At 40.6% G+C, this 21,151-nt stretch overlaps 1 protein-coding gene across 8 annotated transcripts in view; it reads right to left on the bottom strand.

The window, feature by feature from the left end:
• The window catches only part of sorcs2 (sortilin-related VPS10 domain containing receptor 2), a 388,660-nt gene that overhangs the window by 12,261 nt on the left and 355,248 nt on the right, over positions 1 to 21,151 (bottom strand). For all 8 annotated transcript variants that reach the window (XM_041984826.1, XM_041984827.1, XM_041984830.1 and 5 more), the window contains exons 15-22: positions 17,279 to 17,399; positions 15,774 to 15,907; positions 15,488 to 15,607; positions 12,360 to 12,531; positions 12,091 to 12,277; positions 9,054 to 9,187; positions 6,578 to 6,701; positions 5,924 to 6,036 (exon numbers count right to left, since the gene is read on the bottom strand). In XM_041984826.1, the coding sequence (XP_041840760.1) occupies positions 5,924 to 6,036; positions 6,578 to 6,701; positions 9,054 to 9,187; positions 12,091 to 12,277; positions 12,360 to 12,531; positions 15,488 to 15,607; positions 15,774 to 15,907; positions 17,279 to 17,399 (1,105 nt within the window). The remainder of the gene's footprint in view (positions 1 to 5,923; positions 6,037 to 6,577; positions 6,702 to 9,053; positions 9,188 to 12,090; positions 12,278 to 12,359; positions 12,532 to 15,487; positions 15,608 to 15,773; positions 15,908 to 17,278; positions 17,400 to 21,151) is intronic.

Genomic DNA, 21,151 nt, shown 5'->3' with positions numbered 1-21,151 from the left:
TTAATGATGCTGTGCCACCACCTTTCCTACCAGTTCTTATAGAAAAAGAATAGTTAAAATTTGGCGGGGAGGCCTCAGCTAGAACAACAGGTGCATCCACACCCAACCATGTTTCAGTTAAAAACAAACAGTCTAGTTTGTTGTCTAAAATCTGGTCATTGACAATAAAAGACTTATTTAACAGAGAGCGTATATTTAAAAGTGCCATGTTGAGTGTGACTGGTGACATTTGAACTGAAGAGGCAGGTACTGGTTGACATTTTGGGAGAGGCCTGAGATTATTGATGTTTACGGTATGATATGGTTTGTGGAGGTGTGGTTGCTCTCTGAATGTGATAATGACATGAATTGATGAACTGTGTGGAGGAATGTTAGGTCCAAGTCCAGTATTGCGAGCTTTGCTGTTAAAAGTGGAACTGAGTAAGTAGGAGCTGGGACCAGGGGGGCATCAATCCGTGACGGACAGGTCAGCAGGTGCAGTGGGTTTGGTGTGATGAGTGGGCTGGGTGCAGTGGTGCTGTACACCAAATGCCAAATTGGCGGACAGAAGACGGCAGCCCCGCGAGTTGAGGGGAAGCCCGTCAGCCCCAAAAAGATGCCTCCGCTCCCAGAAAGCATCAAAGTTGTTAATAAAACCCAGGCTGTGGGAACTACAGGCGGAGGAGAGCCAGGTGTTGAGGCTGAGCAACCTGCTGAAGCAGCCTATCCCTCTGCCGCAAGTGGGGGTGGGGCCAGAAATAAAAACATTTACCTGATACTGTCCAAGCAACCCGAAAAGATGGAGGAAATCCAGCTTTAACAGCTCGGACCGCTGTCTGCGGATATCGTTGGTGCCGACGTGGATTATGATCCTGTTGGCCTGCGGCTAGGACCTCAGGATGCCCGGGATTCCGTCGGCGATGTCCATAACAGTGGCTCCTGGGAACGACAGGGTGAGCGCCCCCCTCATCCGCACGTTCCTCACGATGGAATCCCCAATAATGAGCGTGGAGTGAGGAGGATCCGCCGGGGGGCAAGGGGGACCGGTGGTTCGCCCATCCATGACGTCCACGTCATGGCGCCGGGGTTGTGATCTGGACGGCGATGAAACAGCCGAATCGCGGGGGCAGTTGTCCGGCAGGTGAGAGTTGGTCCGCGGCTGCTCCATGGGCCTGCTTCTCCGTGGAGCCGGAGTAAAGTGCAGCTCCCTACGGCGAGTTCTGACAGCAGCGTGGGACTGCCCGTCACGGCTCCGGGAGCAGGATGGTAGCGACCCCGGTGACACAGCAGGATGGTGAGGGCCAGCGGCCAGAGGAGGAAAATCCACAAGATCCAGGACGTTGAACTTGTTCTCCAGGGATACGCCGTCAGTGAGGGGAGAGCATGAGAGACGGCTCGCCCGGTCCCTTCTGCAGCCGTTGCGGGTCCCGACCTCGGTCCACGGCTCTGGCTGGAGTGGAGTGGAGCTGACCGGAACTCTGGATCTAGCCCCAAGTTGGAACCAGCGGTTCTCGCCAATGACAGGAGTTGTGTCTGTTGTGTTTGTGTGCCTGGATGGACTATTGGTGGGAGCCCGGGACACATCACCTGGATAGGGCGCTGTGTTGGCTAGCTGAGCACTAGTAGCCGCGGCTTTAGTTTGGCCGAGGAGGATTGTATTCAGTTCGTGTTCAGCCTCCTGGATTTGGTAAAGAGCAGAAATTTTCTGTTCCAGCTCGATCACCTTCTGGCTCAGGTTGATGCAACTTTCACAACTGGATGTCGAGGTAAGTGGAGCCATGACTCACCGGTAGCCAGGAAGCTTCCCTGTTGTGTGTCGGTGGCGGTGAGGACCCAGTTGCAGGCGGATCAGGCAGGATCTGCACGCACTCAAGCCTCCTCTGATTTCTGGTTAAAACTGTTCTTTATAAAACCAGAATATTAAAAGCTACAGTTAAAAATAGTGTGACTGTACGAATTCAGATTTTTAAAAGGCTTAAAACAGACTTAAAACTGCTAAAAGCCAATAAAAATTAAGGAAAGTCGGGCAGAGCGTCTTGTGCAGCGTAACAAAGTCCTCCAGCTCAGCTTTTGTCATATGCTCCATTTTAGTCATGAATTTAAATTTCTCAGACACAAGCTGAAGATCACAAAATCTATCAGACAACTGCTGTATGACCATATCAACAATTAATTGACATTAAAAACCATGTACCCAAAGTGCGCCTCAGGGTCCTGCAAGCTAGCACTGGAATTATCATCTCGAGACCTCTTTTGCTTTCTGACAGATCTTTGTTTAAATTCTGGATGAGCATTGATTTCATTGGCTAATCTACATGCAATTTCAAGTGACTTCTGAAAGCCCTCCTCTCTATACTTAAGGAAAAACTCTTTAAGAGAATTGATCAATCTAATGGCTGTATCCATTGAGACAGCTGCTGCTTGTAGTGCCTTGCTTGCAAAGCTGATCTCTGACAATAAGTCATACCAAACCAAGAGGCACAAAAGGAACTCCATTCTGACAATCTCGTCAGACAGTGACTTCACCTCTGTGCCAATTTTGCTGTCACCTGCCTCTTCCTCAAGCTTTTCTAGTGCATCTAGAATCCCCCCCCCCAACTGCAAACGTACAGCTTTGACAGTCTAGTTTTGCTTCCCACCTGATGTCACTCAGAGGCTTCAGGGTGATATCAAACAAATTCTGTGAAAATATCCCACCTCTTCACAGAAGACGAAAAAAAGATGTGCAATCTTTGCAGAGTCACTCTCTGTTGGATGAGGCTACATCTAATAAAAAAAGATTCAGACTGTGGCTACAGCAGGGGATGAACAGAGCCTCTGGACACCTCTGTTGTATTAAAGTTTGGACACCCTTGTGTATTACCCTCATATTAGAGCCGTTGTCGTAACTGCCCCAGACAATTAGCCAACTCCAACCCAAGACTATTGAGGCATCACTTGGTATCAGTTGACTGTTCCTACACTTCCCTCTAATATTAGATCAACCTGTTGCCTTCCTCTGTTCTTTTATCTCTCTTTTTCTCTTCTTCCTCTCCTTCTCCCTCCTCATACCTGAATGAAATTAACTTTATTAAATAGAGCAGCCTTTATTCATTCTAATCGAAATTAGATTGATGACATCAAGCAGCCTAAGATGACTGGAGTATACATCATGAAATTCATTTTGGTCCCACATGGAAATAATTTACACATTTCATACACATTTCCAGGCCTACATGTTTTAAGTTACATCTATCAGAGCCAAACCACACATGAAAACCAATGAAACATGGAACTTATATGGTTCCAAAACTATAGCAGACAACCGACATAAAAACAGAAAATTTTGATTTTAAATCATAATTTTAGTTATTGAGTGCTGCATCTAATCTAAATGATCTGATACATCACAACAGCACTGTAGTGTTATAAAAGAATTAGGGTGACCATCTTCTGATGTCTAAAAAAGAGGACACTTGGCTCTGCCTTGAGATACGTAAATGATACTTAAAGATACCTTCTAACTTTAATATATTTAAAGCCTCCTCTGTATCATTAGAAAATTCAGTTATACAACAAAATAATATCTCTCTCTTTAGACTTCTCAGAGGTTATTCGACATGCTTTTTGTGCCTAAAATAATCTCTTTAACAAGTGTCAATGGTACAAAAATAAAAATAAGAAATAAAATAAAAATCTAGAATGAAATAATTATAGAAATTATATTTATGTATTAGAAAAATTGATCTACAGATTTAATAACAGGAACATTTTTGTAATTCATCTATCACTCCCAAATTCTAAATTTGATCCGTTTTTTGATTCATCATTAAGTTAAATTTGATATTTGTCTGAACAATAAAATAACTACAACTTTCTTCATATTTTATGTCATGATCTGTTATATTGTAAATATTGATCAGGGACCTGTTTCAGAAAGGAGGTTTAACAAACTCTGGGTTGAAATCAGAACTCCGAGTGTATTAACTCTTCAAACTCTGAGTTTTTGGTTTCAAGACAGGAAGTTAAAACTAGTTTAAGCAACTCACTTACTCAATTTCAACTGAGTTAAATTAACTCTGAGTTGAACCACTCTGGAGATAAAAAGACTCCATTAGTTGAAAACAGATAAGTAGCTGGATGGTTTCCTTGTGGCAACTTTAGCATACCTTTAGCAAAAAATTGTTTATTTTATAGTAAAACTGAGGCAGTATACTGTAATTTGACTTTTTATATACTGTATTTTATATACTGAAGAATACTATAGTTAGGTATACTTGGCCTATACTAAAAAATATAAAGAAAAGTCTAAGACTGAGTACATTAGTACTACAACTTACATTTATATTTTAATAGTAAAGCTTGTACTTGCTACAGAATCAGACTTGTGCTTCCCTTTGCAAAAAGTCAAACACTTGAAGTTTATTTTATCAAGTATGCTTGAGTATAACTTTAAGTATACTATGGACCGTGTACTGTAGTGTACAAGAAAGTTTACTGACTTAATACTTCTTTGAACTAAATTTGGAACATTTTAAGTTCATAAAAATATCCTTAAAGTATACTTTAACCAACTAAAATGTGGATTAGAAGTATACAACTACTACAGTGGCAGTATATAGCCTAGATGAGTGTACTTTTTGTATACTTGAAAGTATACTTTAAAACTTCAAATGACCTTACAAAATATTGGAAAACCCAAATAGAAATATATTTATTAGAACATCAGTTAAATGCCAGTTGTGGCACAAATTGATGATCAAATGTCCTGAAACTGCACTTCATGTTGCATTTTCATGCTAAATGTAACATGACGTTTATAAATAAATATTGTAAAATATAAATTTGAATTTGAAAATGGTACAGTCCTAAACTACATAACCACTTACAGGAAATAGAAACAATAAATTACTGTATTTGTCTTTATATGATACTGATTAATTAGAAGTAATTATTGCATACAGAGTTCATCACGGCTCTTTTCTCTACAGAAAACTGCCACTCACAGAAATAAATCGGAGTGCGATACAAAGATTTAGTTTTTTGTTAGATGAATTTTGGAAAGTTAAATGAGGGCTGAGAATATTATTCATATAAATAACGGACTGCAGCAGGCCCAAACAAACCGGCCGTTGGGAGCAGCGGGACTATTCACGGTGGCCTGGGCTATTAGGTGGCCTAACTGGAAACTGGAAAGAAAAAACTGGAAAGAAAGAAAAAAAAAAAGAATAAATAGTAAAAAAGAATCACGGCAAACTACATTGGTGCAGCTGATTGGTCTGCAGAAACTGGCACCCGCCCATCAATAAGAAGATTTGTGTTTGTCAGTTTTCACCTTCACCAACTGGCGATTGATTAAAAATATCAGTAGTGAAGTTTTATTTTCAACATGAGAATTAATCAAAACGAGAGCATATGTAGACGAAAGAACAGACAGAAGATCGCGGTGCTGGTAACCAACTAAATAAGAGGAAAGGAAAAGCAGAAAGAGAACTTATTAAAAAAAAGAAGGCGTTTGAAGAGGAGGCGGGAAGTGCCGGAAAATTTTCAGATATTTTCAAATCCTCCACCATCTAAACTTCTTATTGATGATGATCATATCAATTACACATGCCCAAAAGCTGTTAGATGCAGAAAATGTATATTTCAAATAATTTTCCCTTTTTTTGCCATGCTGTTAGCTAAAGCTCTAGAAAATCCCATGACATAATTCTCTTGGATTTCATTACTTTAAAAAAAATAATTCTAATCTTTCTGATAGCAGATATGTGTGTCTTGATGTTTAGCTCTCTGAAAATTAAATGTGGTTAACTAGTGTCTTTACTGAAAAATATTTAATATAAATAGGTATAACATTAAAATGACTCAAATAATGTTTAACTGAATTGTGATTGGACATGAGAAGACTATTGCTAAACATGAAATATTTTACAAATAAACACTGAATTGAGCTGGTCAGACCTACCTTAGTCAGAATTTTGTTGACCACCTGGCCGATGTCATCTCTCCACTCTGGGATGTTTGGATTGAAGTGGTCCAGGTTTCTGCTGAAGCTTAAAGGGATGACCTGGAAGTCATCTAGAGGACAAGTTAACAATCACTTCAGTTAGGACGCAAAATACAAATCACAGTAGAAGAAATAAATTGGTCACAGATGTCTTTAAGGTATTTATTCTGAATTTTTATTAGCAACACAAGAACCGCAGATGTTGATGCATGCTGCTTGTTCTGAATGGACAGATGTGCACTGCTGGCAGCCATCTTGGTGGGAACATATGTTGGGAAAGTAAACCAGCACGTGTTTGGACATAAACAGATGGCAGTAGTTTTCTAACAGGAAACATAATTCAGGAACTGACTCGTCTACTGAGGAGAATAGGAGACACAAACCAAAAAAGCCTTAGTAAGACATAAAGTGAGTTTATCTGTTTATTTTGTGAACAACTTCATGCCCAAAGATTTAAGCCCAAAATATATCTCTTTACACATATTTAAGGTATTTCCTTTTTGCATTCTTTCTGTCCAGTGGGCAGGCTTAACCTTGATTTTTACTTGTGAAAAGTTTAAAATCTGACTGAGATTGAAGGGAAATTCTGAAGCTTCTTTCAGTATGTCTTACTGTAGACTCTGACGGTCCGTGTGTCCTGAACCATGGATCGGCCGTTGGAAACCTGGACGGTGACAGAAATCTCTCCGGTCTCTGGGAATCGAGTTAAAAGGCTGTTCTGCAGGGTCATTGTGGGCTGCAAGAAAAACCAAATACTGTTAAATACAAACAGTCAAGATTAACACAAATGATGAAATGTTAATGTGCTCTTTAAAGCTGTAACAGTTGTATATATAAAAGCCTTATGTATATGAAATAAGCCATTTCTCTAAGATCCACAGTACAAAACTTTCAAGACACTGCTTGGCCAAACCCCCCCACAAAAAAAAAGGTTACTGCCTGGATTTTATTGAACAGAAATTTAGGAGCTTCTCAATGGAAAAGCATAGCAGTGATTAATATATTTCAGTTTCAACTAGTTATTTAACCTCGAACTGATGCAAACAGTTTCTCAATATTTAGACAACCATGTCAGAAGCAACATCCTGAAGTCATGGAAAAGATGCTAATCTCAATTTCATTAAAACCACTGAGGAAAGCGATTGGTTTTAAAAGTTTTAATGATCACAATCATGATTACTGTAATGGCAAGGCAGAGATCATGTATTCAGTGGCGTTGGTTGTCTGTCTGTTAGTAACATAACTTAAAAAGTTATAGACAGATTTTGATTAAATTTTCAGAAAATCTCAGAAATGGCATAAGGAATAAGCGATTAGATTTCGGGGATGATCTGGATCACTACCTGGATTCAGGAAATTTTTAAAGGATTCTTTACAGTGGGGATAATTTTGCAAACAGAGCTTCAACCTCAAAATAAAGCCCACGATCACTGGCATTTAATTTGGGTCCATGCTGTTGGCTTACTCATCATTAAATTAATGAATGGATGCACTGCTACTAAAAAGCTGTGCAGTCTCAAGAAAACTAATCAAGGCTTACATGAAAAAAGAAACAAAGAAAAAGAATGACCTATTTTCATAACTGGATGATCATCCATACAAGGTCTTTGTAAAATAATAAAGCAACTCTGGATGGAAATCAGGGTGACACTGTACAAGCTTATCTAATGATTTCACAGCAAATATGTACTGTAATACTGTAAGCAGTCCTTGTACTTCGTTCGAGGCAGTAGATTGATATCTCTCCAATGGTGTAAGTCATACTTGGCAATTAGGAGCTTATCTGTAATGATTGGTGATTTCTGCTCTTGCATCCCTCTCATGTGGAGTGCCACAGGGTAAATTCTCAGCCTTACTCCTTTTATTTTATTTTATTTGCTACCTTTGTGATCAATTATGATAAAACATAAGCTGTCTTTTCATTTTTATGCTGATGATTTGCAGATATAGTTGCCCATGAGACCAAATGGAAATACTGCACTTACTGAGCTGCTGGACTGTATAGATGGTGTAAAGCAGTGGTTGGCATGTAACTTTTTGCACTTGAGTGACAACAAAACTGTATGTATCTTTTTGACATGTCACCTATATTAAATGTTTTCACAAACTGTAGTACTTTGGCCCCCTTTTTTAAATCACATGTTAAAAATCTCAGTGTAACATTTGACAGTGGGCTGAAATTTGATAAACAGATTAGATCTGTTAGAACAAGCTTTTTTCAGCTCCTTTTGGCCAAGGTAAAGCCCTGTCTCAGTCAGGAGGATTTTTAGAAGGCAATCCATGCCTTCATAAGTTCAAGACTCTACCACTGTAATGCCCTTTACATCTTCAATTTCAGGTCTCCAACATGTACTGATGCCCAATTTTTAACCGGCACATCCAGATGTAAACACATAACCCGACATGCTGTCGTCACTCCACCGGCTTCCAGTTTGTTTTAGAACTGATCTTAAAATTCTGTTGTTTGTTTTTAATGCTGTTAATGGCCTTGCGCCCTCCTACTTGTCTGAGATTTTAATTATGCGTAATCACAGCAGGTCCCTGCATTCTTCGGGTCAGCTTCTGCTAGAAGTCCCAAGGTTGAGGTACAGACAGTGGGGTGATCATTCATTTGTGGTTACTGCTCCTAGCTTGTGGAACAACTGCCCCATGACATTCACATCATGACTGATCTCTAGATTGGCTTTTAATTCCAACTAGTCTTGTTTTTAGATGTATTTTGTTGTTTTTATTTTGTCCATTTTTTGAACTTATGAAGGTGCTTAATACTCTGCAGCCCTGTAGTGCTTTCAGTTGTGTTTCTATGTGTTGTTTTAATTATTCTATTTTTTTATGCATTGTTTTAACTTACTATTTTTGACTCTGATGTAAAGCACTTTGTGTACCTTTTTGTTATTGTAAAGGGCTATTGATTGATTGATTGATTGAAAAGACTAAACAAAAATGGTCATACATTGAAATGAATAAATTCAGATTTCTAACTGTAATATCTAAACCAGTGCAGGTATGATCAAACTATTTCTTGCAATGAATTCATATACGTTAATGTTGTTCAGTGATGTAATATGAAATTTGTCATGTCCTTTACCTGCAAGCTGTCTCCTATCCACCAATAAAAGACAGTCATGTTGGCTTCAGTGGGAAGAACGACAGCCGTCATGTTGACTTCATGGTTTCTTCCAGCAATGGGGATCACTTCCAGATGCACTTCCTGAAGGGGGGCTGTACAAGAATGAGATTATATAAATATATATGTATATAATCATTTTAACAAAATATTATATTATCTTAAATTTAAAAAGAAAAAAACTCAGATTCCAGATTCCTTATCATGTATCATGTTTGTGATATATACACATACATATATATATCTATATATATATATATAGATATATATATATTCACAAATGTTTAATTTGATACTCTTTATGAAATGATCAGACTACCCCTCTGTTATTTGATCTGATCCAAAACCAGCCCACAAGACTGTTGATTGGTTGAAAAGGATTTTAGACCAATACCCTTGGGTGTTTCCACACTAACACTTCTTAAACATAGAACAAAGAAATCAGGAGAAATGAAAAAGAACTGAGAGAAGAAAGGCTTTCTGATGAGGAACTTGATTTTCAGGGGACAACAAAGTCTTCAGACTTGTTCCCTGCACGACCTGTTGTTGTACAGACCAGGAATGGACTCATAGTGGCCACAGAACTGCTTACAGAAGTCTCTCCAGAGAGAGAGAGAGAGAGAGAGAGATGATGCCGGAGAATTAAGTTTGCCATGATGTAAGAACATCATCAGATACTAAAGTTTTGGTCCTGCATTCAAGATGCAAGATTGATTTAGTTTCTTTTTTTTTTTTTGACGGATTAACTCCGTTTAGTTCATGCCTTTTTCAGCTGATACTTCAACGTTTAGTTTATTTTATTTATGTTTTTTATTTTTAATATTGATTCTAAATTTTGATCTTTAATTTGGATAACTGGGTGAACGCAGGCGGAAAAACGCTTCAGAACCAGTTCTACAGAATTCCTTTTTGGACTGATCCAAACCTGGACTTTTTATCTTGTGCCATACCACCGCAAGCCATTCACTGTCCATCTTCCTACCACCAGACGAGCTACGGGAGAGTCCGCATCAGCAGAGCTGCCTGATCCAAACCTTCTGACCACCACGTGACAAATCTTCTGGTCTTCTTGGGAGTCGTTCGGGTTCCAAACCACCTGTGCCAACTTCCTAATGTGCCCGGGAGAGTCACCACAACTGTCGTAAGTCGGCTTGATCCAAACAGAACCAGATGAGTTCTGTTCGAATCAAGTCTCTGCTTGTCTGTTCAAGGAATGGTTGGTGTGCCGTCCAGATTTGGCCTTAGTGAAGTAGTTCTACATCTTAGTTAAACTTCCAGCTTTAAACAGAAGAGATCCAGTTTCCCCTTCTTTTCTTTTAGGATTCAGAGATCCTTTTTTCAGTTTCTTAAACATTAGTTGAATTAACAACACAGGTTAATTAACTTCTGTTTCATTTCTTGCATACATTTAATTTATTCTGACACATTACATGATCTTGAAATAAAATTTCTGGTTTGAACACCATATTCTGCATTTTGAAGTCCTTTGTAAATATTTCCTTTCCATTTATGCATGATTAGACTAGTAATAAATTATTCATATTTATCCTAAACTGTTCTGGTTATTGTAAACTCTTCGTTTGAGTCATGTTATGGGTCCCTTTGAATTAGGAATTCACGTTATTAGCGTCCTGAGACTGATTCATTGATAACTGATTGATTTGACTAGCTTGAATTAACTAATTAATTTAATTATTTAATTTAGTACTTTAATGGTGTCCACACAGCCATTAGATTAGTATAAAGTTATCTGTGTGGTGGTGCTCCTGAGGTATAATCAACATTTTGACTAATAATTCATATTTTTATGAAATTATTAAAATTAATAATTTTAGTAAACATATTTAAAGTTTAATTATGCTAAATCACTACAAGTGCCAGACCATTTATGACAAAAAATAATTTTCTCACCTGCTACTGAGTCATTAATAATGGTGATAAGAACAGTGACTAACACTCCTTAGCATCTATCAATGTGTCATTTTGTCAGGTGACAGAATCAAAGCTTCCAGGTAGTTTCGAGAGAGGAGGAGATGCTGAGGCAGCTGGAAAGGCAGGGGGAGAGGCAGGTGGCGAATGGAGAGGCAGGGGGAAAAGCTGGTAGAGAGGCATGTGTAGAATAGATGGGCTGGTGAAGAAATAGCTGGCGAGTGGAGAGGCTGGTAAAAAGGCAAGTGCAGAGGCGGGTGGCAGGCCGTTAAAGAGGCATATGATAGGCAGGTGGAGAATGGAGAGGCAGAATTAGAGTCAGGGTAAGAGGCTGGTAGATCTGCTGGTGAAGAGGTCAGTGGTAAAGGCCTGTGTAAGGCCGGTGAGGTGGAGAGTGAAGAGGCAGGCAGGGGAGATGCTGGTGGAGAGGCTGGGGAGAGTTATGGTGAGAGGCCAGTGAAGAGGTGAGTGAAGAAGCAGGCAGGTAGAGTGAAGAGGCAGGGGAAGAGTCACAGATCACTGGTCAAACTTAACAGTTTCTTCAGCTACAGATTCATTTGACCCCACTGAAACGATACAGGGAATTGTTTCTGTCTAGTTATGTTAAGCTTTATATCACATCAGCCCTTAATAGATCGCAGGATGTGTGACAAGGTCCTCTGGGAATTCCATTAAAGTTTTAATCAATTAAACCGCATTTCTATTAGGTTAAAAACTTAAATACAATGATGTTTGCGCCCAACCACGCTAGAATCTTGGGCTGTAACATTACATCAGATATGCTCCTAAATCAATTATCCATGCATTATTAAAATCACATATCATGTAGGCTATATCATTTTGAGGCATCTCAAAAGTATTTTTATATCCAATAAACTATAATCAAGTCATTCTAAAGAACTATATATATTAGCAAAAATGTCTTTATCAACTGCTTGTCTACCAGATGCTTCCAGGGTTTGGGGTATTGTAAAGAGTTCAGGGAACATTTCACTATCTTCTGGTAAAAATACCCATTAAAATACCTGAAAGAACCTGAAAACCCAAGCTGGCTGACTGAAACACTGACCTGTCACCTGGATGTACATGGTGGCCTTGTCATGCCCTGCCATGTTCTCTGCCTTCACCGTCACCTTGTACACGCCTGGCTTTTCATAGCGGTGCTGGATGGGCTCATCCGTCACCGTCAGGTTCTGGTAAATGGCTCGAACCCCATCACCCAGGTCAACCTGGTACTTGGTGGTACTAGTGTCGCCCTATTGGGAGGAATCACAACTTGAAACTGAACTGAAGTGAAAGGAGGTAGAAAAATGAAGCTTGAAGCAACTATCCTCCTACCTGCTCCTGATGGACGATGAATGTGATGTCATCACCAGGAGCCACAGCCAGCATTTGGCCTTTTATGCCAACCTGTAGCCCTTTAGGGGGCAGCAGAGGGCAACTGTGCTGCTTGGAGCTCTGCTGCTTGTTCAGCCCCCCTTCACATGTGTTAGATATCACCTTCCTGTATCTAAAAACAGAGGATGGTGTAAGTGTGACCATGAAGATGGATGTAGAGGCATTAAAGAAACAGTTCAGAAGCTTCAGAATAATGTGGCAGTGAAATTAGAGTCAACAGATACAAATCTTGTTATAAAGCAGGGGTGCACATAAGTGGTGCGCTGGTGCGCATGCGCTACCAAAAAAAAAAAAGCGTGCCAGATGAAACATTGTAGCGCTCATTTGCGAACTAGATTTGGGGATAGACATCTGCGCAATCTGTATGTCGGATAGGCCCATGAGCCGTTGTTTGGGAATGTTATCAAAATGTCTAAGAAGCAAGCTCAATTAAGCAATTACTTTGGTGTTCCTCCACCCCCAAAGAAACGTCAGACTGAGTCTGAACTGCAAAAGAAGCGCATATTCTCGGAGAAGTGGCTGCAGGACGTCAGCTGGCTTCAAGCGAATGATGAACGCACAGAGATGTGGTGCAGAGTATGCCGTGAAAATCCCATTCTGGCTGACAAAAACAGCGCCTTTTATACAGGCACTAAAAACTTCAGTCATCTAGCTTTTGATAAGCATACCAATAGCAGAGAGCACCAGAAAGTTGTTCAAGCAATTGATAATGAAAACAGACGCAGCCAAGACCAGAAGCCCAGTGGTCCACTCGACAAATGGAAAGACAAACTGAATGAAGAACAACATCAAGCACTGAGTAATGTTTTTCTTTTAGTCTTTCACAAAGCGAAACATAGACGTCCTATGCGTTCATATGAGGAAGATATTCCTCTTCTGAAGAGGCTTGGAGTAAATGTCGGGAGCGCGTATCATTCTCGAGAAGGGGGAAGCCGCATCATGGAATGCATCGCACAGACGATAACTTCAGATTTGAGAGAAAAGCTGCAAGCAGCTGAATTCTGGGGTGTGCTCTTTGATGGATCAGAAGATATCACAAAAACGGAACAGGAGATTGTGTACATTGTTTCTGTGTCCAGCAACGGACATTTCAGCTCAGATTTCCAGGGGTTAATTAATCTGGGGGCCAATCGAACAGCACAGGACATAGTGGATGGACTTGTGCAACTGTTCCACGCTTGCCGTTTAACGGACTGGAAGACGAAGCTGGTCTCGGTATGCACAGACGGAGCCGCTGTCAACGTTGGAATGTACAACGGCATCATTCCCAAATTACGTCAGATGGTGGACATCGGGGATTCCCTTGTGCATATTCTGTGCACCGCCCACACCCTAGAGAACTGCGCCAAGTCCGCTGATCGCGCAGTCCCATACTGTGAGTCATTTAATCAAGCTACTGTCAAGTTGCTAAGATTTTACTTAAAGAAAGGGGGTGCAAAACGAATTGCACAACTAAAGAGAATATGCACAGAGAAAGGCATAGCTTTTGCCAAATTAGGAAAGTTTCACAATATCAGATGGTCTGCATGGAGACAGGAGACTCTACTGAAAATATGGAGAATGTTACCTGCCATTCAGATTCAAGTGGCAACAAGTGATGACATGAGCCTGAAAGAGATCTGCACAGAGCGTTTTCATTGTTTCCTAGCAAACATTCTTGATATTGGAAACGTCTTAAAGCTCACCTCCCTCAAGTTTCAGCAAGAGAATCTAACTATTGGTGAATGCAAAGATGAGCTCATGGTTGCTGTTGGACAGTTGATTCTTCTGATGGAGAGTGAGGGCAAGTTCAGGAAAGAGACTGGATCACATGCTGATGCTGACAGGGACAAGATCAATGTTTTGAGAGCTCTGATTCATGAGTTTGAAAGCAGATATGAATCCCTAAAATCGTGTGATCAGTTTCTGATTTTTGATCCTACAACTTGGCCTCTTGAAATGAAAGATCTGCACAGTTTTGGCAACACAACTCTCAGTAACATCCTTGAGAAATATGAGGCCAACATGTCTGTTGACAAAGACTCCACTTTAAGAGAGTGGATGCGTTTAAAGCAAGCTGGAAAACGTTTGGCAGCCTCCTCTGTGCACAACCTGGTGAATGTAGTGAAGACGAGCAATACTGACAGTTATTCTAACATTCAGAGGGTTCTTTTCTTGTCCCTTACACTGCCCTTGAGCAGTGCTGCATGTGAAAGGGGATTTTCACATTTGAATATCATAAAAAGCAAGTACAGATCTTGCCTATCAGACTCTCGCCTCTCATCTCTAATGCACATTCTGTTATCCAAGTTCACCACGGAGACCTTTGACCCGACTCCAGCTGTTGACTTGTGGATGCAAACAGCTAATCGCAGGCTGAACCAAGGAGACAAGAATAAGCCTGGCACATCAACATTCTCTGCTGTTTGTGAAATAGAGGAAGAAACACAGACTGAGACTGAGACAGAGGATGAGGATGACGACATTCTGTAGATAACAATACTTAAAAAAGTAACCATTGAAAGCGCTTAAAAGCTGCCATTTCATTTGGTGTTCAGTGATTTCAGTGTTAAAAAGCAGATATGAGCACTTTTAGTTATCAGAGCTTGAAACACCAATATTAATGTGAAAGTTCCAAGGCTTTAAAAATCTGACATTCTGTTGCACTGCTTCTCTTCATTTTCAGTTGAAATTAAAGTACATGTAACATTGTCCAAGCCTCATTCTCCTTCTATTTTGTTCCACCTGTGAGATGGGCGCGGGAAAAAATGTATTTAAAAATGTGAGGACCAAGCAACAACACAAGGTTCTCCCCTGAGAACAAGACCAAAAATATTATGTGCACCCCTGGTTATAAGTCATGTTTTGTCAGGGTTTATGCTAGGCTAATCATGAACTGTGGTCCCACTGACTTTCTTTACAGAGTCTTATCTTCGGGACCTGACTTCTTTACAGAGGCAAAAGGAAGTCTTGATAAAACAAATAATTCCTTCTTAAGTAAGACTTGGATGAGATAAATAGAAAAAGTAAAATGGAAACACAACTGTGTGCATGTGAGTGTGTTAACATCATTGTGGACATGAACATACCCAGTACTGGACTTATAGTTCTGTCCAAGATGGCAATCCTCAGGTGGCGAATCTGGATCATACCAGAAATCTGCAAAGCAGCGATCGCTCTCCACATGGGACCTCTCAAAGCCATAGTCACTAGACACATAACAAACGTGTAGTTTTTAGAGCAGTTTTATTTACATATAAGTAGTAACTGTAGTTAATGTGCTGACATTTGCAGTTTTTAATGATTTAAAGCTTTACAGGATTTGATTTCAGGTTGATAGTGTATTGTGGTGTTTTCTATAAATCTGCAGCTTACCAGTTGAAATCTTTCTCTGTGCACGTGCAGGGCTTGCTGGTGAGAGCTGAAGTGTAACTTTTCCCTTTTATACAGAATGCTGTGTCTTTCCTCTTCCTGAAAGTCCGCTCCTGGCCCATAATGCACTTCTCTCCCTGAGGTTCACACAAGCACACTTTTAAAACACTTCACTATGAACACTTATACTTGATAATGAAATCTGTCTTATAACATGTTTAATAAAAGCACACCCTCTTTCAGTTCTAAGATTTACTTGTCAGGACATAATGAAAAAAATATGGTTGTTATCAGGTCTTAGATTTGCTGCTGTGTCTGGGATCATTGTTCTGTTGTTTGACCCTCTTTAAGCCAAGTTTTTATCATCAGACAGGAAAGTTTACTCTAGAATACTTTGGTATACAGGAGAGTTCACAGTTGACTCCATGACTACACGATATCCAGGCTGCAAAACAAGCCTAAATCATCAGCCCTCCACCACTGTGCTTAACATGAGGTGCTGAATTGATGTTTGCTCAGATGTAACTTTGCTAAAGTAGCAGGACACGTCTTTGCTTCCAGCACTGCGTCTGCCAACCAATTACTGGAGTGGAGCACCATATAAAAGGTAAGCAGGGACGCTGGCTCTCTTGTTTGCTGGTGGCTGGGATTACATCACTTCCTGGCATTCATGACACCCCCTCCTGGATGGTGGAGGAGACTTGTGTGGGTACTGCTGCAGGCTGTACACTCCTCATTAAGCCCGTGGATTACTGATAAACTGCTGATCGCTGCGGCATGTTGTTGTAATCTGCTGCTGATCAGTCCGTGTCAGGCCGTGCGGTACCGGATTGAGTGCAACCCACGGTAGTGTGACACACACCACCCGACAACCTGCTGCAGAAGATGAGTGCTGGTTATTGACTGCTCCACGACATGCCGTGTGGTCCCGGATCGCCTGACTGGGCTTTAGCCGTGTAACACCGGATCACTTCCAGCAGAGGACCACCGCTGCTATGCTTTGGAGGATCTTTGTTTTAGAGCATCTTTGCTTTGGGAGGACGTTTGCTTTGGATAAGTGTTGCTTTGTTTCAAAAACTTTTTGATTATTCTTAGTGACACAGACACGGTCACCTGATCGCCATGTGACTTCTGCCATTGACACATCTGCCATTTTAATGTTTGTGTGTATATGTGTGTATGTGTAGGTGTGTGTGAGGGCGGGAACACATCACACTGTGTGAAAGATCATAATGAGTGTTTTTAATTTTTTTAGGTAACTCAGTTTTAATGTGTAAATATGCACGAATTGAATTGTGCTTAAATTTCTTAAAGCACTTTGTATTGCCTTTGGTATGAAAAGGGCTTTATAAATAAAGTTTGAATTGATTTGATTTGATTTGATTTGATTTGTGTGTGTGTGTGTGTGTGTGTGTGTGTGTGTGTGTGTGTGTGTGTGTGTGTGTGTGTGTGTGTGTGTGTGTGGGTGCATGCATGCGTGCGTGTGTGCGTGTGTGTGTGTGAAGTACCTGCAGGTCTGTGAGCTGCCAGGACTCATAGTCAGACTCTGTGCACTGACGGGGGAAAGATTGCCTGAAGTCCACTTTGACAAGTTCCCAGTCTGACCTGTAGCTGATGTGGCCAAACACACTGCAAGCACATACACATGTACACAGACACACACACACACACACACACGAAAAGAAGTAACAAATGTAAATAGATAATATTTGAATATTATTTTCCTCGTGGACATGCAGCTTTTGTCTCAGTTGCTAAGGAAATAAAAAGCAGGTAAATATGATAGTTAATCTTAGAAATAAAAGAATATAGAAGAAATAAAAATGAGAACACAAAAAAATTCCCATTTTTATCTAATCATGTATTAATTATATATGAACATGTGCTCTGAACACATATCACCAGTGTCAGGTCAGATTCCAAATCATCTCTTCATTTCTACTGAACAGAAACTCTGCTGCAGTTCCTTCATGCTTCCACTAGATGGAGATGTTTTATAGAGCAACACAAGCGAGAACATGATTCCCACCCCTGGGTGCCAGGTAGAGTGTATTATTTTTTTCCAAAGAGGATGATGTGACTCTGACATATGTTACTGTACCACAATCACCTCGTTGAAGTACAAGGCAAGCATGACTAATACCGTCTACACCGGCATCGTTAGAGGGAAGTGATGGATGTCTCTGCTGTGGAGCCACATATGCTGCCGCTTCACCTCCTCTATTGTTCTCTTGTTCATCTGGGTGGTCTGTCAGCTGTTCTGCAGTTGGTTTGGCTTCATTAAACTGTTGAAAGTATCTTTTACTCACTTTTACTTTTTTTAAACAAAAAAATGTGATATTTTTAAAAATTTACTATTTCTTTCTGAGGATGTAGTATAACAACAGAAGGTATTTTTGATTTACTACGTGGAAAGCATTTAACTTCATCATGGTTTATGTGCTATGTTTTGTCAGATTCTCCTGCATGTTTCACTGGACAGAAACCTGCAAGATCCTTTGGCAAAGCTCCAGGCTGAAGCACCGGAATTTTGCTTAAAGGTCCCATATTATGCAAAATTCACTTTTTAATGGTTTTGGAACAGTCATACTGGTCCCCCCGCATGTGTAGGAGACCCGTAAGTGTGAAACTCTTTCAGGCGCTCTCTCTCCCCCCTGCTCCACCTCTAGGGAAGTAAGCGCTGAAATGAGCTTGTTTGAAAGCGTGTACGTTATGACGTCATAAGGGACAATAACCACTCCCCACAGAGCGATGGACCCGTCTACCGGCTCTCAAAGCCCGCCCTCTAAAAATCACCTAGCGCCCAGTGTTTTTCCCTCTTCGGCAACCCTCGTTAGCGGACATGGCTAAGCGACAGAAGCACTGTTCTGTTTGTGGCTGCATAAATGAACACGAAAACGTTTTTTTACTTCCATCCACTGAACCCACGAGGACTGAGTGGATTAATTTTATTTTTGGAGGAAATGTACCCGGAAAACTTCCAAAGGTTTTGCATGTCTGTGGCCAGCATTTCAAAGAGGACTGTTTCCACAACATGGGGGCATGGAAAGCAGGCTTCGCCAACCGTTTGAAGCTGAAGCCAGGTTCAATACCAACTGTCCGTGACACAGCTGGAGAGGTAAGAGCTGGCAGTTATTTTATCGTTTCGGCCTTATTAGTCTGATAGCTTGAAAATATATTAACCTGTCAATCACCTCATGACGGGCGATGCGATGGGCGGAGCCAACAGCTGAGCTGCTCCACCAGGGTTCCGCCCACCATAAACGGCACATTTCTGAAGCTGCTAAAAAGAGGGAGGTGAAGAGAAGCCGCTGCACTCAAACTGAGGGTCGATTTGTCCATACCATGGCGGAAATATTTCATTTAGATATTAATGAATGGTCTTAGATTGGGAATAAAGTGTATAATATGGGACCTTTAAATTAACCGAAAAGTTCATCATGATTTACGAAGATTTTAGTCTAATTTATTTAAATGAATTTGTGTGACTGTATGGATGTATTAGTGGAGTAAACTGGTGGCCGCTCTCCGTGTTTTTCTCTTTCGACTGCAGTTCTGATTTGAAACACTAGGCGTCAGTACTACTTATTTTGCCTTTAAGAACATCACTTTCAGATCCAGATCATCTGCTGTAGATATTTGTTCTTTTGCCCTCCACTTATTTATAAGTATATATAACTTATTTATAACTTACTTATAAGTCTTTAGCTCTTTGGGAATTACCTTATTGGTACAAAAATACTATTTTCTGTATGTCAGACCGTGTTATATTTGACATTTCTTTTTTTATGATTGAATGATTCACATTTTGGTGTTATGTGGCTTAAACAAAGCACACTTTCCTGAAAATGATGGATAAAAATACAATGATCTCTAAAGAAAACCTTGGAGACAAGCTGGAAAACTGTTGCTGCAAACCATTTTAAAAGTTTACAAGAAATTCTGGATACTTGAAAGCAAAATATAAATATTTGACTTTATTTTACTGTATTTTCTTATGACTTCACTTCCATTTTCACAAAGCTCGTGTGTCATTGTTGCACAACAGCCCACCTGCTTCAGAGGTAAAGAACTTAAATTTCTAGTCTGATTTTGATCGGTCACTCCAGAGCCACGAGAGATCGATTAGTGGACAAACATGCAATGAAAACAAATCAACACTCATTATCGCTCCCTCTCAATGATACAGAGATAAGGTTGAAGAAACATGTAGAGCTTTGTCAGATAATGAGATGGTACCCAGAGATCCGTTTGAGTAATGAAGTGTTTGCTGTCTGTAGTAATTTTCTTACAGTAAAACTCAGAGAGAGAAACGGATCTGCAGATGGAGAGCCGGCGGTCTCACGCTGCAGCATGTGCAGCAGAAGCCCATTGTTAGTCTGTGCGGACTCTGATTTGGCCAGCTGTCATCAGTATGTGTGGTGGATGAGCTCTGCTCCCCCACCTGTCCTTGGTGCTAAGTCACTGCTCAAAGACTTCATTATGGGATGGCAGACTGTGCTGTCTAAAATCGAAACTCCATGGAAAGGAAATAGACCCTGGCTAATCTGTCAGAGACGAGCTGCCCTCAACAGTCCTCCTCTGCCACCGACCCTATCTCTCTGCAGCCAGCTGGAGGAATGTACATATATATGTGTGTGTGTGTGTGTGTGTGTGTGTGTGTGTGTGGGTGGGTAGTGTTTGACATGGTAGATTGGTGAGTGAGGCTAAATGCTGAAGCCTCTCGCCCTTACATGCCTGTCTATGTGCATGTGTGTGTGACCATCTCTCTGCTCTTCTCAGCAGATTATAGCTGGAAGCCGGCCTTATCTGTGAGCCAGGCCTGGAGTCTGAGAAGATGTGACAAGTCTCACTCCAGCTAACTTACTGATGGAGAGATTAGGGAAAGAGATGAACAGACATCACGGCCGTAAAGATTAAAACTCTTTAAGTTCAGCAGTTTAAAGTCTGAACTTACAGACTGCTGACGTTGCCACTGTGCAGTACGGAGAATGAATCATTTTAGTTAGATTGAGATTATTGTAACAGAATAATAGAAACAGAAGACGTCTACATCAGTGTTAACAGAATATGTCAGATGTAACTTTTCGATGTTCAGACAAGTAAAATGTCAGCGTTTGGATGAAAAGTTCACATCATGCTCACAGCGAAATCTTTCCTTTTGCTTTTTCCCTCAAACAGCTTTAGGGATGACAGTGACTGGCAGGACTAAAGTTCCCGTCTTCTCAGGACCACCCAGCAGCGCCAGCATGTCAGAAAACAGAAACATTAAAAAGAATTTTACGTAAATGGCACCAACTTTCAGTCTGACAGAATCTTGGATTGTTTTTGGGATTTTATAGAATCTGTCCTGATTAGCCCATCAGCCATGAGCTGCTTGT

Source organism: Melanotaenia boesemani, chromosome 5 (genome assembly GCF_017639745.1).
Source record: "Melanotaenia boesemani isolate fMelBoe1 chromosome 5, fMelBoe1.pri, whole genome shotgun sequence".
NCBI classification, from domain to species: domain Eukaryota; kingdom Metazoa; phylum Chordata; class Actinopteri; order Atheriniformes; family Melanotaeniidae; genus Melanotaenia; species Melanotaenia boesemani.
The sequence above is the reverse complement of the archived record's forward strand: the minus strand, read 5'-3'. Positions and strand labels throughout refer to the sequence as shown.